At 41.4% G+C, this 18,689-nt stretch overlaps 1 protein-coding gene across 1 annotated transcript in view; it reads right to left on the bottom strand.

The window, feature by feature from the left end:
* Positions 1 to 18,689, bottom strand: part of ADGRA1 (adhesion G protein-coupled receptor A1) — a 534,808-nt gene that overhangs the window by 483,351 nt on the left and 32,768 nt on the right. The window contains exon 2 of the mRNA XM_075843229.1: positions 8,012 to 8,083. Within this exon, the coding sequence (XP_075699344.1) occupies positions 8,012 to 8,083 (72 nt within the window). The remainder of the gene's footprint in view (positions 1 to 8,011; positions 8,084 to 18,689) is intronic.

The following is an 18,689-nucleotide window of genomic DNA, read 5'->3' as shown; positions in this document are numbered from 1 at the left end:
GGTGCAGTTTTGCAGTTTAAGAATGGTCCGGGAGGAGACATTGATATTTAACGCTTCCGACTTGCTAAGATTTATTTTGAAGTTGGAAACAAAACCAAACTCATCGAACAGCGTCAGTAGGTGCGGCAGAGCCGACAGTGGGTTGGTGATAAATAAAAGGAGATCATCAGCGAATGCTGCAATTTTATGCTCTACCGCCCCTACCTTCAATCCTCTAACCTCTTCATGTTGTCTAATATATAATAATAGTGGCTCTAAGGCCAAAATAAAAAGAGCCGGGGAGAGGACAGCCCTGTCTGGTACCATTTTTTATGAAGAAAGGGGCGGACAATATTCCATTTACTCTAATTTTGGCTGAAGGCTTTGAGTATAGGGAGAATATAGCACTTATAAAGGGCTGGGGAAACTTAAATTTTTCTAAGGCACTTTGGATAAACCTCCAGTCGACCCTATCGAAGGCCTTTTCAGCGTCAGTTCCTAAAAGGACAAGCGGAACCCCCTTCCTTCGCGCGAGGTGTATCGCATTAATAACTCTAGTGATATTATTCTTCCCTTCCCGCCGCGGAACAAAACCCACCTGCTCCTCTGCTATCAATTTCGGTAAAAATTTAGCTATTCTGCTAGCCAATAGTTTGGCCCACCACTTCACATCTGTGTTTAACAGTGAAATTGGCCTATAGCTTGCACAGTCGTCAGTACTCTTTCCTTCTTTTGGAATGAGAGTAATGAAGGCTTCCAGAGCCTGCGGCGGGAGGGAAGAACCACTCAGGAGAGAATTACACACCTCCAGAAAGTGTGGGAGAAGTATGCTACTAAATTTTTTGTAATACATGATGGGTAGTCCATCTGGCCCTGGACATTTCCCCGAGGGTATGCTAGTTAAACTGGTCTGCAACTCTTCTATCGTGAAGGGGGCCAATAGGGATGTATTTTCACTATCTGATAATTGGGGAAAAGTCAGTTTGCTGAGGAAAGACCGAACCGCCACCTCTCTGTCTTCGTGTGCTGTGGCTAATGAACTCGCTGGACCTTGAGCGTCTAAATTATATAAGTTAGCGTAGAACTGTCTAAAGGCTTCGGCCACTTGAGGAGTGGTAGAAACCCGCTGACCCGAGGCAGTCTTAACAGAGGAAACAAAGGATTTCTCCGTTTGTGTCTTGAGCATTTTGGACATCAATTTTGAGCCCCTATCCCCATGTAAATATATACGACATTTGAGTCTCTGAAAGGCCTTTGCTGCCTGTATATTTAGCATATCTTTAAGTTTATGACGGAGGGAGTCTAATTCCGTGCGTAAGGGAGCTGTCAGAGTTTGCTGGTGCAGTCGTTCAAGAGCCGAGATCTGCGCCAGCAAAGACTGCATTTTCTTATTCCTATCCTTCTTCAAACGAGAGCATAATGCAATGAATTCACCTCGGATAAATGCTTTATGAGCTTCCCATATTACTGGCACTGCTACATCAGGTGTACTATTTAGACAAAAATATTCCTCCAATTTCGCACCCAAGACCCCCGTGTGCACCTCATCTGAGAGTATCGTGTCATTAAGCCGCCAAGACCAAGATCTGACCGGCAGATCTCGAACATGTATTGTAGCTAGCACCGGGGCATGATCTGAAACTGTAATATGCCCTATGGATGTTGACTGCAAATTTGAAAGGTGCGGCGTAGACATAAAGATGTAGTCTAGTCTGCGATATACTTTATGTCGATGTGAATAAAAAGTATAATCTCTTTCCTGTGGATGGGAGAGACGCCATACATCCGTTAGCTGGCAATTATATAACATCAATTTAAGTTTGTGCATAGCTCGATGAGTGAACACACGGGCGGTCGAAGTAGAGTCGAGATCAGATTCCAGCGCCACATTTAAATCCCCTCCCACAACTGACATCCCCTCCCCAAAACTCTTAAGTATACGTAATGTCTTCAGCAACCACGGAATCTGTTTATCATTGGGGGCATACAAACATGCTATAGTCATCTTGGTGTTGCAGAGAGAACCCTTAAGAAAAATATATCGGCCTGCCGGGTCAGCCTTTGAATTTTCTACTTTAAATGGAAAATCTTTATGAATACCTACAGTCACACCTCTAGAGGCCGATGTATGGGTACTATGGAACCACTGGCTGTATGAGGACAACGGCAAGCGGGGTAACCGCTCATGGCGGAAATGAGTCTCCTGCAACATCAAGACGTCCGGCTTATCCTGTTTAAACATTTTGAAAACCTGAGACCTCTTTTGCGGCGTCCCAAACCCATTTACATTCAGTGTCAAGAAAGTAATCGGGGCCATGACCCATTCAGAAAACAATTAGCTTCATAATACAATGTAGGCGTGAACACCGGAGAGCTGCAAAACACACATAGAACTATATACAAAAGAAAAAATAGAAAAAGATGTAGTGAGGCAACGACATTCCATAGGCAAAAAGGTATTAAGGGGGAACCTCCTATCCCACAGAGGATGTCCCTTGTCTTAAGATGTCGCGGCCCGACTACAGAGTTGCGAGGGGGGTGAAACGAGGAAACCAACCTCATTCAATGTTAAGAGAGAACACAGACTTCCATATAATCTACAAATCTTGTGCCATAAAAGGAGGGTGTACGTGCTGATGAACACCATAACAACACAATGGCAGGGCATAAATCTTACAACAACTTTGCCAAAAAGTAAAGGATATACAGTGGTCAAATCCCCTCTAGCGGGGACCCCGAACGGGCTCAGGGGGCTTCCAGCTGCTGTCCAAACCCTCTCCTTGTGTTGCTACGTGGGACCTTAAACTTCCGGGGTTTCTGCCAAGTGTGCGGATCAGGAACCTCGCATGTCGGGACATCTCGCTGTATCGGCATCCAGTCCGGTATGTCGATTTTCTCCATGCCTATTTTCGGCCAGGCTTTAGCGAGATCTTCTGGCGTCCTGATAGTGATCTGTCGACCCTCCCTCAGGATTGCCAGGCCGAACGGGAACAGCCATCGCATGGGTATCTTCCTTAGCCTCAAAGCTTCGGTCAAGGGCTTCAGCAGCCGTCTTTTGGCCAGGGTGCTGGCAGCTAGATCCTGGAAGACCAGTATCTTGCTATCCTCAAATGCCAAGTCGGGAATCACTCGTGCAGCCGAGAGAATGGCAGACGTGTCCAAAAAATTGAGCAGACCGCAGATAACATCTCTGGGAGGTTCGTCTCGAGATGGCTTAGGTCGTAATGCCCGATGGGCCCTCTCAATAATGACCTGCGCCGCTTTTTCCTGTCCCAGAATGGTCGAGAAAATGATCCTCACTGTTGGCAAAATCTCCTCTGTGGATACCGTCTCTGGGATGCCTCTCAACCTGACATTTTTCCGCCTGCTGCGGTTCTCCTGATCCTCCAGCTGTAGGTAAGTGTGATTTAGATGGGAGAAATGTGAGGCTACTGCACCTTGCACGGCCTCCACTTGTTGAATAATGGCGGATTGAGTGTCCTCCAATACCGCCACTCTTTGCCCCACATGCTGTATGTCCGCTTTAATGGAAGACAGTTCCTTTAGTACTGGGGACATCGCGCTAGCCAATGCTTTTTTCAAGAAAGCTCTAGTAATAGGTAATGGATCTGACCCACCTCCAGCATCAGAGTGCGTACAGGAGCTCTCTTCATCAGAATCATCGTCGCGGCGTGTTTCCGGCGGGAGTGATTTCTCCGGCGCCATCTTGCTTTTCCCGGCCGGGGAGAGATGCTTTTTATAGAGGAATTTCTCCATCTCCGACTGCGTTTTACTGGTTTTCGGAGTCCCCCGGGAGTCACACGATTTGTCCCGATTTGTACGAACCATTATCGTGTAGTTAAAAGCCCTCCAGCCGTAGAAATCTGCGTCTCAGTGAGGAGCGCCGGGATCAAGCGACCATCTCACAGTGCGGTTAGCTCCGCCCCCCCGGGTACATATAATTTCTTGATTAACTTGTATTAACTTTTTTGGGGGCAATGTAAAAAAAAATTTTTTGCAATTCTTCTTTTAGTCTCAAATTTACATCGTTTACCGTGTGGTATAAATAATGTAATAACTTTATTCTGCAGATAGTTACAATTACAGAGATACCAAATTTATATTGTATATTTTATGTTTTACTAATAAAAACCCTTTTTTTCAATTGAATTTGTTTTTGTGTCACCAGTCCCATTATGGGACTTTACTATGCGATCATTTGATCGCTATTATAATACACTACAATACTTCTGTATTGCAGTGTATTATGCCTGTCAGTATATAAAGCTGACAGCATTCTATTAGACCCTACCAATAGACATACACTGAAGGCAAACCATCCGATGCCATTTTATACAGCATATTCCCCAATGAAATATGGTTCCATTTTGCACAACATTATAGACTGAAATTCACACACCTTAAGCCAGTTTTACACAAGCGTATTTGACATCAGAATTACGTCTGTACTGTTCTTATTCTTACTTGTTTTGCAGATGCGAAATGCCCATTTAAGTCTATGACAGTGTTAAAAATATAGATGCATCTGTAGGTCATTAGTATTGCATCCATATTACATGCGTCTCCCAATGGCAAAACTAGCTGACAATGCCTTTCCCTTCTAACGGACCCTGTAGAGGAAATGTAGTATTACATGGCAGCCACTCAGATTACATGGATGATTTGAGTTCGCCATAGCGAATACCGCTGGCTCTCTGGTTCATAAAGCAGAGTTCTGAGCGGGGTTCCCTTTTCTACGGCATCCATCTGCACTAATTTAATTAATATGATTCCACAAGTCAATAAATGATGAAAAAAGTCATGCTTTAGGTATAAGTATGAAGATATTTAAGAACAGTAAAGAAGGGAGGAAACCTCCAGCTCACCAGTTTGGTGCGTGTCCAGACTCTCCACTCGGATCCCCGCTACGGCTTGCGGTATGCAAATAGAAGAAAAGAAGAAATGATCCAGCGCTGAGTCGTGCTTTGGATTTAAAAAGGAAGCAGTATTCCCACCTTTATTGGGGTATTGAAATAAAAATTGAAGGGAGACGCAGTCCCAAGACGTGTGTAGATAGTAGGCGGTTTGCCCTGGCCTACGCGTTTCAAGCACGAGCTGTGCTCTTACTCATGGCAAAGAAAATGTGACATTTTCTTTGCCATGAGTAAGAGCACAGCTCGTGCTTGAAACGCGTAGGCCAGGGCAAACCGCCTACTATCTACACACGTCTTGGGACTGCGTCTCCCTTCAATTTTTATTTCAATACCCCAATAAAGGTGGGAATACTGCTTCCTTTTTAAATCCAAAGCACGACTCAGCGCTGGATCATTTCTTCTTTTCTTCTATGAAGATATTTACACCATCTAGATGTGTACATTGACAGATGTAGCAGAACTGAATTTGTGATGTAACTTGTTTGCTCATAGTAAAGTTTGTAAAACCACCGATAACATATGGCCAATTGTGACAAATGACAAACACAGCTCTGCCGCATTTGTACACTTCTGTCATCGATATTCGGTATGTAGTGAAAAGTAACTCTCTTAGTTTCACACATTATACAGTAAGTGTCTCCTGTTAAGCAATGTGTATCCCCCCCCCTTCCCCCAGCTGCAAGTTTTTGGATCCTGTTTTCAATTATAGAGAGCGTTGTGTGGCTCCAATTACACAATCTAATTATACAGCACAATTACAAGAAGACGGTATAGTTTCAATTACACAATACCTAATAAAAACCATTTCATTAAATGGACTTTCAAGGATTTGCAGCAACGAGGTGAAGAGCAGTTGTGTGGACTCAGCTTTATAATATAGTTCAGCAAAGTATCTGCGTCCTGCTTAGTTAGACGTGTTGAATGTACTGTAAGTGGATCTACGCAGATTCTTAAGGGGCCTCTGATGATACTCAGGAGCATGCGTATAAATACATTCCTATCATTATTTCCACTTTAAACAAGGCTAGCTAGTGCTCAGGCCAGGCTACTTTCATAAAAGTCTTTGAAATGTAATATGTATGTTTTATGGAGATAAGGTTTTGATATGACACCAAGGTTTACTAAACGCTTAAAGCTTTTACCGCCATATTAACTTACTGTATACTAAAGGCTCTGTCCTCCCCTGCAATCATTTTTTTTTTTTATGCTCCAATGCATCTAATATAAAAAAAATAAAATAAATAAAGCAACTTTGGAAATAGTCTTCATTAAAAATATCATACCGTTTTGTATCTACAGCTACTATGCAATCCATGTGTCCCCATGGTTACAGACTACAAACAAACCTTGTGTAGTCTGATCCTGCAATTATACTTCCTTCCATCTGTCCTCTACATTTTGCATACCAATTGAATGTATGTTAACAGGAAGTAGGGGACTGATGGAAGGTAGTATATAACTGCAGGATTAAACTACACAGGGCTTGTTTATAGTCTGTAGCCATGGAGACATATAGGTCTACATAGGAGCTGGGAACACAGAATGGTAGGGTAATGTACTTACCCCACCGCAATTCAGCACTTTTCTTTTTTCCTGCCAGCCACCACTGCAATGAGTCTGGGAGTTGGAGTTTTGCAACAGTCAAAAAGCAACAGTTTGGAGAGAATTGCTTTTTTAGCGCTTATAGTGCCGCATCCTAAGCTAGAGCATTAAAAGGTAAAGGTTTTTGTTGCTAATGGGATAACAAAAGGTTAAGATGGGATTGGTTGTGAATGTCTGAAAAGTTCTAAACCAATGCATTTTCTAAAAAAATTTGCCATTTTGCCGGGGTTAGGAAAATCATGGCAAAAAAAACCTAAAAAAAGTAATGAAAGTCTTAGGTGAATTGCTATCCAGTGTATTTATTAGTCAGCTGAAAAAAATGTTTAAGCTACTTAAAGGAGAACTAACATTATACTAGCCTACTTCTGTGATGAGTTTTAAGTGCATAAAAGTTACCGGCCTGAAGCCTGAGGCTGCACTACTTTCAGTATTGTTTTGTCCTTGTTCAACCTCCAAAATAGCCTCTTGGGGCACATCTTAACAAATTTATCATAAACATAAAAGTAAAAGAAATAAACATAAAAAATATAGAGTCATTAATAAGAGATGACTTGTGTAGTCACAAAATATATTTTGTCAGCACAAATGTAACTGTGTGGTTTCAAAAATGAATCCTATCAGTATAACTTTGTTCCAAAAGTAAATTTTTTGAGCCGGACAGAAACAATATTTTGGATTAAAAATATGCCACTTACCACTATACATGTTTTAAAAAATGTATCACTTTTCAACCAAAGCCTTCTCACAAATTCCCGAAATGTGCACATTGTACGGAAAAACCTATACAGTAAACCCCATGTTATGTCATGTTACATCATGTAACTGCATCCTCCCAAAGTTCTAATGCTTTGCAATGTGTAGGGTTCTGCATGTAGAAAATGACCCATGGTAGGGGAACCAAGCTGAATTTTTAATAATTAAATTTATAAAAATTTGTAAAATATATATTTTTTTATTTCTCCCATGTCTGAATGGTATTTTTCATTTCTTTCTTGCGTTGTACAATAGTACTGTTCCTGCATATTGCTGTTGTTTCTAGACTATGTCAATCAGCTTTGTGTTGTGAAGATGTCCATAAATAAAATAAATGTGTAATAATTTAACTTTAATGGAACTAAACTCCTTTACAACACATGGGTGGGTCAAGTAATTTATCTGCCTTGTTTTGAAGTATTTCTCGAATAAAAGCATAGTCTGAGAAAAGATAAGAACTTTTCAAAGAACTAAATAGAAATGCAATGACAAGTTGATGTTTGGTTCTTTTATTCTTTTCACTACATGGAGTCTGTCTTTTGAGAAAATTGCCTTCTTCAACTTTTATTTGCTTATTTATAGACATGTATTTTCTTTTCATGAACTTTCTGGTTCACAGTGCTTTTTGATCTGTAAGTCAGGCGGTCTAGAAAGGCTGACAAGTGAAATGCATTTGAGGCTCTGATCCTAGTCACCCAGGTACCCATTTCAATTGTAGCAACTTTTCAACTCTTACAAACGTTCAGAATGAAATTCGTACTTACAATTTCTCAAGGGAGTTTAATCCAAGAAAAGATCTATTCTTTACAAGGGATATCTTGTTATTGCTGAGAATTCTGTAAAAACACAAAAGGAAAACTGTTAGCAAAGTAAATAAATGTCTTATTCTTTCTGCATAACATTGTGTCATATGCTCATTAATTGTCATTCAGCCATTTACTGGTATTAAGGTCATTCAGCCGTTCACTGTTATTACGGTCATTCAAAACTAAGTCGAATCCAAAGTGTTCTTCCAGTTAAAATTATTATTCTAATGTGCTGCCTGCTTTATATAAAGGGATATTTCTGAGATTACACATTAAAGACTTATCTTTAGGATAGGCCATACATATTTATAGGGGTTCCAGGGGTCAACCCAAAAATGGGGACTGGGCTGCAGTACCAGGCAAAGCTACATGTATTGACATGCCACTGTGCATAGAAATACATTTTGAGGTTGGGGCCCCTATGTTCTACTGATTGTTGGGGGGGGTTCCAAGGGACCCAAATACGGGGACGACATACCATATGTACAGCCTGTGTCTAACAGGCAAGAGTGCCTACAGCTCTTTATAAAAAATAAATAAAAAATAATAATATAAATAATAATAAGGCTCCATGATATCTGTTAGATAGCATGGAAGGGGCTATGCTAACAATCTCCATCCATGGCTACTAATGACTACATAGTGCCATGTAGAAGTTGCTCTATGACTAGCACCCTTCTCTCATCATTTAGCAGTTAAAAAAACAAGATAGGGGCCCATACACTGTTCTCGCCATGGGCACTGTGTTATTGTCATTATCTGTGTCCACCCCTGACCTCAACAATAACACATTGATGGCCTATCCTAAGTAAAGGTCATAAATGGTTATTTTTCAAAAATATGGTTAATACGGCAGTAAAAGGTGTCATTTAAGTCCTGTCACATTTCCTTATACCTTCTTTACCCTCAGTTCAGTGAGACCTGAGAGATTTGAGACAGACTGGTTGTTAGGTACATGCCGCCTAACAACCCCATTTAAAAGACTGTGGTAGTGAAACAGTGTCTCCCTAGCTGGTACTGTGCTCACAGCAGAGAAGGGGAACAGAAGCTTGGTAGCAGCTTGGCCATGCACTTCCCTGTGTCAGGTCAGAATATTAATCAGATTTTTCATAATATATACTTAAGCCGAGAACTCCTTTGAGTAAGTGTCGAACAGGAGACTTAAATTAAAGGGTTTGTCCAGTCCCTAAAAATTGATGGCCTATCCTCAGGATAGGCCATCAATATCTGATCGTTCGGGGTTCGACTCCCGTGACCCCCCCTGATCAGCTGTTTTGAAGGGGCCGCAAGGCTCGTACAAGCGCTGCTTCCCCATCTTTCTTTATCTGCTTGTACTTTGAATCACCGACACGCTTGTAGCGGCGGTTCACAGTATACTTGCCTTCTCCCATTCGCTTCAATGGGAAAAGGCTTTAGTACTGTGAACCGCTGCTACAAGTGTATCGGCGATTCACAGTACAAGCAGATAAGGAAACGAGGGGAGGCAGCGCTCAGATGAGCCCTGCGGCCCCTTTGCTGGGAGTTGAATCCCGACCAATCAGATATTGGTGGCCTATCCTGAGGATAGGCCATCCATTTTAAGGGTCTGGACAAACTCTTTAAGATTAATAGTAACTGCATACAGATCAGCCTCACTAGTTTTGGGTGTGAGGTCTATTTGGATTCATTTTTGAAGAAAGCTGTAAATACATTTATTATATTTTTTTGTACATGTCTATTTATTTTCTCTTTGGTATAACATTTTGTATTACAAAAATGTTTTTTTTTACTTGGCAACTTAATTAAATCATAATAGGTTGCATTCCAGACTGGTAAAAAATAAAAATACATGTTGTTGTACAGCCTACACTAATCATTGCAGATATATTGTACTGCCTGAGCCATGATAAGCAGTTGTCACACTGGAAAATTGTAGACCGCTTGATAGAGTGTGGGGGTGGGAGTTTAGTTATCTGAGACTCTGACTCTTTTATAAGGCAGAATCTGAGGTTTTTTTTTAATTTAAGACAAATACGCAGGTAATAGGTAATTACTCCCTAGCTTCACAAGAGCAGGTTTAATTTATCATGTTATTTGGTTTCATTTTACACTCTACAAATTCTACTTTCAAACCAAAAAATGATTTACTGTATGAATTTGGAAAAATTTATCATATACCACTATGAGCCCTATAGATTTCTATAAGAGTAAGCCACTGATGTCCTATAACAGTGTGGTAATTCCAAAAATTTCCAAAATGCCCCAAAATATTGCTTCAGCCACAATAGGTGACACAATAAGTTCTAGCCATAGATGTCCCCTGCCAAAAATCCAGAGGTGTGCTCATGTCTTTGTATGGGCTAAAACAACCGTGGTCAGACATTCTAACCTCATAATTCAACATACACACCACAGAAGCTTTCAGCTTGGCCAAATTAAAAAAAAGTTTAAAACTTCAGGATCCTCTATATATCGGATGTGATCAAAGTCAGTACTACCACCAAAATAGGTAGACATGGACATTATTCTGTATACAGTAAGATTTTTACATATGCCTACCAATGCACATTGCCTCGAATAGAAGACTTTAGTGAAATACCAAATTAGAGAAGAACATTTGTTGGCTTCTTTTACTGGCAAAGCAAATCTAAAAATCATATTAAAAGTCATCCATTTCCTGTGTTGCTGTCTCCCCAGCTGAGCACAAGCATGGATTTTCTAATTACACAATAATAAAACAACCCATGCGCTTTCGTCTTGCCCATGTGTGATAACCACAAGCTAAAAATTGGCTATAATTGATGAAATGTGAGATACATGGTGCTTGTTCATAAAACACTTGGTTGTTTGCTGGCATTAACATCCATGACTAATGCAATGCCAATCACAGGCATTTCAATATTTTCCATGGCACAAGTATGGCAAGAGTCAATATTTGTGTCCAGCATACAGCAAAATTCGGAACATTTCCTGATTAATTATTTATGCAGCTACAGTCCATGTGTCTTTTATACTTGCAGAATTTGTTCTGGCTGTTTTGCATAAATACCCAAAAGGAATCTAAATGGAACTTTGTAGCACATATTAGGAATGTGAAATTTTTACATAAAGAAGTTTTTTGCTTCCACCAGCCTTCACTAAACTTAAAAATTCTAATTGAACAAGAGTTAAAGGGTAACATAAATGAATTGTAGTATGAAACATGGTATTATTGTAGCATACAATATAAAAGAAGGACATGGACAGACTTGGCACACTCTTTATGGGTATTGCCATAGTAGGAATTTATGGTTTATCCACAGGACATGTCATAAATTCCTGATAGGTGTGGGTCCACCTCGGGGACCCTTATCTCGTTGTAACGTCTATGGCCACGGTCTGTCGTTCTAACTTACCCCTTAACGACCGCGGCCATGGACGTCCTGCTGCTGTGCTGAGTTGTCCCCTTGTGAGGCGCCGTCACTCACTTCCGGGTATCAAGCCTGTCTCCCGGAGGGTGCGCATGAAAATCATCATCATCAACTCATGATTTCCTGGACTATAAGAAGGTCACCGCCCTTTGTATCCTCACCTGAGCGTTGTTGTTGTTTCCCAAAGTTTGTCTTGCAAATGGTCTCCTATGTGTCTTCCAGTTTCCCAGTGTTCCCCGTACCTGTATCCTGTATCCTGTTTCCAGTACTATACAGTACAATCCTGGTCTACTGCCGTGCTGAGTAGTTGTCGTGTTTTGCTGCATCTCCACGCCTGTTCTACTACCCCATGCCTGACGTCTACCTGCTGCCTGATCCCAGCCGAGCCTGCCTTGCTACTATCTACATTGCCTCAGGTACCCTTTCTGGACTATAGACTCTGTACCATACCTGTTTGGCCAGCTGCCATCCCGCTACGCGGTACTGCCCAATGGGTCCACACCTCCTCGTGACACTCGTGACCATTTGTCAGTTCAATGTGGCCATTTGCTCTTACTTATCCCTGTTGTAATCAAAGGAGAGGAAGCCATACTTGCCTGTGGCATTCTCCACTGAAGTCTATGTGAGTTACAGAAAGAGCTAAGCAAGCTTCATTGGGAAAAGTACCTACCGACAATTGCTTTGATTCTATGAGAGTTACAACATTTTCCTAAAAGATGAGGGTCCCAGAGGTGGGAACCACACCTGTCAGAAATTTATGGTATATAAATCATAAATACCTAAGATGGGAATATCCTTTTAATAAAAGTTATACCCTCTATCCTAAAATATGCATTACACCTGAGAATAAGAATTCTTTTTATTTGATTTTTATGTAATTTTATGAAATATAAATTTCAGATTACTTTATTTTTGTTTCCTTGTTCTCCGGTACTATAACTTTCATATTCAATACCGGAAGCGCTGTTTACCCAAGTTGAGATCTCCAGAGGTCTGTTCTTCTTCTCAATATAGATGTGAAGAGCACGTCCAATATCTGTAATGATGGGGGTAGGGAAACGGACAAGTGAGCCCTAATCTACCCACCACTCTGTCCCTGCCTACTTGCAACGACCCGCCCTAGGCGACGGGGTACAACTGGGCGGCGGTCCCTACGCTCAGTAAGTGCACGAGACAAACAGACAAGGGAACACAAAGCAAAGGGAAAGGGGCGGTTGCCCACAGCAACACCGTGAGCAACAAGAGTGGTGAACGAGCCGAGTCAAACCAGGAGTGCACAAGGTACCAAACGCAGAGCAGGAGAGTAGTCAGTAAGCCAGGGTCAGTATGGAGCAGGATCAAATAGATAGAAGCTGTAGCTGGGCCAGGAAACCACACGAGAAGAATCACAAGCAAAGGAGGAACAGGAAAGGCAGGTATAAATAGACAGAGGGCGGGAGCTAGCTCCGTCTGGCCAGGCTGCGATAGGCTCTCCCACTCCTAAGCCTGCCATCCTGAGTGGTGGAAGATGGAGTCAGTCTCAGAGACATAGACTCAGGTGCAGACTGATTACCTATGGGCGTATACACAGAAGTTGTGCCTGGCAGATCCTTTACAATATCTCTGCTTTTGCGTCATTAACAATTTTCTTTTTTTTCTCTCTTTCTATTTAATTGGGTCAATTATTTCCAAATGAATAAAAAACTATTCTTAATTAGAAGGGAAATCTGGGAACTATAAGAGACCGTTTAGCCCTTTCAGAAATAGGCTGCAATTATCCACAAAGATTTCTCATTTTTTCTAAATTCAACTGAAAAATGTAATGACTTGTCATAAATTACAGAAACAGTTATTGCAAGATAGTGTGCATGATTTCTAAGCTGGCACTTTGTAATGAATGGAGAGAAAATACATATTCTAGGTGAGATACTTTTATGGATAAATATTATGATATATGAGGATAGCGCTCATTATGGACTAGAATCTAACCATACACACAATGGATTTCACTGCATAAATTTATCACATCTGCGCCTCAATGTCACAAGTTGCCATGTCTACTGATCGTCTGTATGTTATAGAGCCATTTTCCCAACATTTCCAACATTTCTAAGCCAAGTATCCCCTATTCAAACTCAAAGTATCATATCAAACTACTGTTAGGGTATGTTCACACGCAGTGACCAAAAACGTATGAAAATACTGAGCTGTTTTCAGGCGTAAACAGCTCCTGACTTTCAGACGTTTTTGTAGCAACTCGCGTTTTTCGCTGCGTATTTTACGGATGTTATTGGAGCTGTTTTTCAATGGAGTTAATGAAAAACGGCTCCAAAAACGTCCCAAGAAGTGACATGCACTTCTTTTTCGCGGGCGTCTTTTTACGTGCCGTATTTTGACAGCGACGCGTAAAATTACACCTCGTGGGAACAGAACACTGTAAAACCCATTGAAAGCAATGGGCAGATGTTTGTAGGCGTATTAGGAGCGTTTTTTCAGGCGTAATTCGAGACGTAAGACGCCCGAATTACGTCTGAAAACAGTGCGTGTGAACATACCCTAACAAGCAGCAGGTCTGTTCCTGCACTCTCACCATCCCCCAGCTTTTACAGCTGATTCACCAGTGCAAGTCAGATGACCACAATGATGTGAGTCACTGTGACCCGTTTAGAGAAAGCCACCTGATTGGTCTGCCTCTCCTTAAGAATCCCCAGCACTATAGTGATCGCATGTGCTATGTGTTGTTTTGTGCAACCTTGTACTCTGTGCAGATAATATGTACTGGCCTTGTCTTGTGTTTTTGCAGCTTTGGTCCGCATCATTAACCCCTTCCCGTTTTAAACAACTTTCAGATTTTAATTTTCTTTTTTTTCCTCCCCACCTTCCAAAAGCCATAACTTTTTTATTGTTCCGTCGATATAGTCCTATGCGGGCTTGATTTTTGCCGGACGAGTTGTCGTTTTTCGTAGCACCATATATTGCGCCATATAATGTACCAGGAAACAGGAAAAAAACTATTTGTGGGGTAGAAAATGAAAAAAACAGCGATTCCTTCATTGTTTTTTGCGCTTCGTTTTAACAGAATTCACTGTGCAATTAAAACAACATGTTAACTTTATTCTGCGGGTCAATACGATTACGGCAATACCAAATATATAGTTTTTTCTATATTTTACTACTTTTACAAGTAAAAAACTAACTGTAAAAAATTTAATTTATTTTGTGTCGCCAAATTCTGAGAGCCATAATTTTTTTTTTTTCCGTTGATTAAGTGGTATGAGGGCTTATTTTTTGTGGAATAAGTTGCAATTTTTAATGATACCATTTTGGCGTTCATACGACGTTTTGATCACTATTTATTCCATTTTTTGTGGGAGATGAGGTGACCAAAAAATACAGATTCTGGCGTTTACAATTTTTTTTTTTAACAGCATTCACCGTGCGGGTTAAATAATGATATATTGTAATAGTTCAGACTTTTACGGATGCAGTGATACCAATTATGTTTATTTATTTATTTATTTATTTATTTATTTATTTTACTATGCTCTAGGGGAAAATGGGAAAATGTTTTTTTTTTACTGTTAGGGATCTGCCAGGTACTTCATCTAGGTATACTCCTGGGATTAATCAATCCACACCTGAGGCCAGACCTGTTCGACTGACACCATCTCCCACCAACCAGGGTGGCAGGCTCAGGAGTGGGAGAGCCTATCGCGGCCTGGTCTGTCGGAGTTAGCTCCGCCCCCTGTCCTTTATTACCTGCCCTGTTCTCTCCCTCAGTGCTTGTAATTCTTTTGGATTCCTGGCCCCACTGCTGCTTGCTCCAGCCTGCTTCTGCCGTGCTTCTGCCTTGCTGCAGTTCTGCTTGACCTGCTTTGCTTTGCCCCTGGCTTGCTTCTGTCTCCGTGCCCGCTTGGGTGTACTCACTTCGTCCTGGTCCTGACTTTCGTTCGCCGCTCCGTTTCCTCGTGGCGTTCCGTGGCTACTGCCCCTTCCCTTGCGTGTTCCCTGTTTGTTTTCCTGTGCACTTAGACAGCGTAGGGACCGCCGCCCAGTTGTACCTCGTCGCCTAGGGCGGGTCGTTGCAAGTAGGCAGGGACAGGGCGGTGGGTAGATTAGGGCTCACTTTCCCTTCACCTCCTTTCTGCCATTACATTTACCTTTTAATAATTTTATAACATAAGGTCTACTGGGCTATAGAAATAAATACAGGCTATATAATGACTAATGTGACGTCATTGTATTCTGACTTTGGAGCCAATCACTTGCCACCAGGGTCTATTTCTTATGGATTGATTCACAAATAATCTACTAGACCCTATGTCCTTATATGTCCTGTGTGTGCAATGATAACAACAAAGTGTATGCTGCAATTAAAAGCCGATGTGCATATGTTCCGTATAGATGAAGGGTGTGCCCTCAGAATTATTTCCTCTGATGGGCCCAAAGAACCCCAGTCTAACTGGAAATCCAAGAAATAGCTTACTTAAAAGGAAACCTTCATGTATGTCTTACATGTGATACCACACAATTGTTTTTCAGATGCAATTTTACAATTGTAGTTTCTCCCCTCCCAGTCAAGTCATTGGCAAAAAATATTACAATATTTCCCAGGTTAGAGCATGTTGAGGTTTGAAGAGACATTCCTAACTTAAAAACTGACTTTTCACTGACCCCTAGTGCATTTTTCCTACCTGTTGTCTTACCATCCCCATAGCTTATTAACATTCTGCGTCTTTTCTCCAATGCAGCACCTAAACGAGCTATAGTCCCAGTAGACCTTATGTAAGGGGGTCCAATTTTAGTCAATCTGGCCCTTGATCGAGACACCATCTGAGGATGGTACTAATAGAGTCAGGCATGGCACATTTCAATGAAACAATGCATATTGATTATAACAGTAGTACTTAGCGTAGCAGTAACATGGTTGCCACACAGCTTGGTGGTTACAGTTTTTGAAGGGCACTTAGCTTGGCGGTCACAGTCTCTACACAGCACTCAGCTTGGACGATAAAGTCTCATTTGGGCACTTGGCTTCGCAGTTACAGTCTCTGGTACTTTGCCACATTTGCAGGCAGGGGTGACTAGGCCTTCAATCACTCTTGGTACAGGATTACGCTGTAAGTGGTCCGAATCCACTTTCGGGATACACACCAAGCCCTTTCCAGTCATGGAGAACTCTTTCCAACAGACCCAAGTTATACAGCAGTCTGGTTAAAGTCAAGACACTAGGAGCAGTCTGAAACCACTCAGCAGGACACACAGGATTCAGCTTTTCAGCGAAGAACAGTAGCAAGACACAACCCTCTTCAGAGGCCTCCTCAGATTCTCTGTCAACTGTTCATATGTTACGTTACTTCACTCGCACCTGATAGGCTCTCTCTGTACACTCTCCAATCACATTCAACACTCTGGTCATGAGGCGTGCCAAAACACCTTCTTTACAGCTTGGCTCCACCCTAGCATGGAGCCCATGTGATGCCATGATACTCTGCGTCCACACACATGACTGAAGAATCCGCTGTGCCTCCCTGTAAACATTGTAAACATCCCAACATATGGTAATAGAGTAGTGATAATAGGGGGTTGGTCACAGGGGATTGAGAGAAGTAAGTGTTACTAAATTGGTTCTTTAGCTCTGTATATACCACAGAAGAAAGAGCAGGTGAAATTGCCAGTGCTGTTAATATATCAATTAATATACTAAATAGGCTGAATGTAGATATAGTCCAAGCTAAGTTAAATAAAATAAATGTGCACAAGGCTCCGGGACCAGATGGGTTACACCCCAGAGTTCTTAAAGAGCTTAGTACAGTTATTTCTGTCCCCCTCTTCATAATATTTAGAGATTTTCTAGTGACCGGTATAGTGTCAAGGGACTGGCGCTGGGCAAATGTGGTGCCTATTTTCAAAAAGGACTCTAGTTCTTCCCCGGGTAATTATAGACCAGTAAGCTTAACATCCATCGTGGGGACTATATACAGGACTAAAATAGTATTATAAGTGACAGCCAGCACGGTTTTACTGAGGACAGAAGATGTCAAACCAAAATGATTTGTTTTTATGAAGAGGTGAGTGGAAGCCTAGGCAGAGGGGCCGCTGTGGCTATAGTGTTTTTTGGATTTTGCAAAGGTATTTGACACTGTCCCTCATGGACGCCTAATGAGTAAATTAGGGTCTATAAGTTTAGAAAGTATAGTTTGTGATTGGATTGAAAATTGGTTCAAGGACCTTATCCAGAGAGTTGTGGTCAATGATTCCTACTCTGAATGGTCACCGGTTATGAGTGGTGTACCCCAGGGTTCAGTGCTGGGACCACTATTATCCAAATAATTTATTAATGATGTAGGGGATGGGATTAATAGCACTATATCTATTTTTGCAGATGACACCAAGCTATGTAGTATAATTCAGTCTATAGAAGATGCTCATAAATTACAAGCTGATTTGGGCATCCACTTGGCAAATTAAGTTTAATGTAGATAAATTTAAAGTTATGCATCTGGGTACCAACAATCTGCATGCATCATATGTCCTAGGGGGAGCTAAACTGGGGGAGTCACTTTTTGAGAAGGATCTGGGTGTACTTGTAGATCATAAACTAAATAACAGCATGCAATGTCAATCAGCTGCTTCTAAGGCCAGCAGGATATTGTCGTGTATTAAAAGAGGCATGGACTCGCGGGATAGGGATATAATATTACCACTTTACAAAGCATTAGTGAGGCCTCATCTAGAATATGCAGTTCAGTTCTGGGCTCCAGTTCATAGAAAGGATGCCCTGGAGTTGGAAAAAATACAAAGAAGAGCAACTAAGCTAATAAGGGGCATGGAGAATCTAAGGTATGAGGAAAGATTTACATTTATTTAGCCTTAAAAAGAGACGATAGAGGGGGGACATGATTAACTTGTATAAATATATGAATGGCCCAAACAAAAAATATAGTAAAAACCTGTTGCATGTAGTTCCCACATAATACTGCAATAAAATTCCCAAACATACCACCATACACCACTGGATGGTTTAAACTTTGCACCTAGAGTTTCTGTCCTTGTAAACGGGGGTACTGGGCAATTGCCCATTTTTCCACCCTCTAAAACCGGCCCTGCTGATAGTCCCACCTAGGGAGAACACAGTGCACTAGACCCCTTTTTGGTAAGCCAATTGTCCTGATTTCAACAGGACCCTCTTAATCTCAGCTACTAAAAGAGAAGATTATCAAGCAAAAGACCTGCCAAAGTATGGCTGTTTTTAGGAACTGATTGAA

The sequence above is a fragment of the Rhinoderma darwinii genome, chromosome 11 (assembly GCF_050947455.1).
Source record: "Rhinoderma darwinii isolate aRhiDar2 chromosome 11, aRhiDar2.hap1, whole genome shotgun sequence".
NCBI lineage: Eukaryota > Metazoa > Chordata > Amphibia > Anura > Rhinodermatidae > Rhinoderma > Rhinoderma darwinii.
Note: the sequence above shows the minus strand (reverse complement) of the source record. Positions and strands in the feature narration are given on the sequence as shown.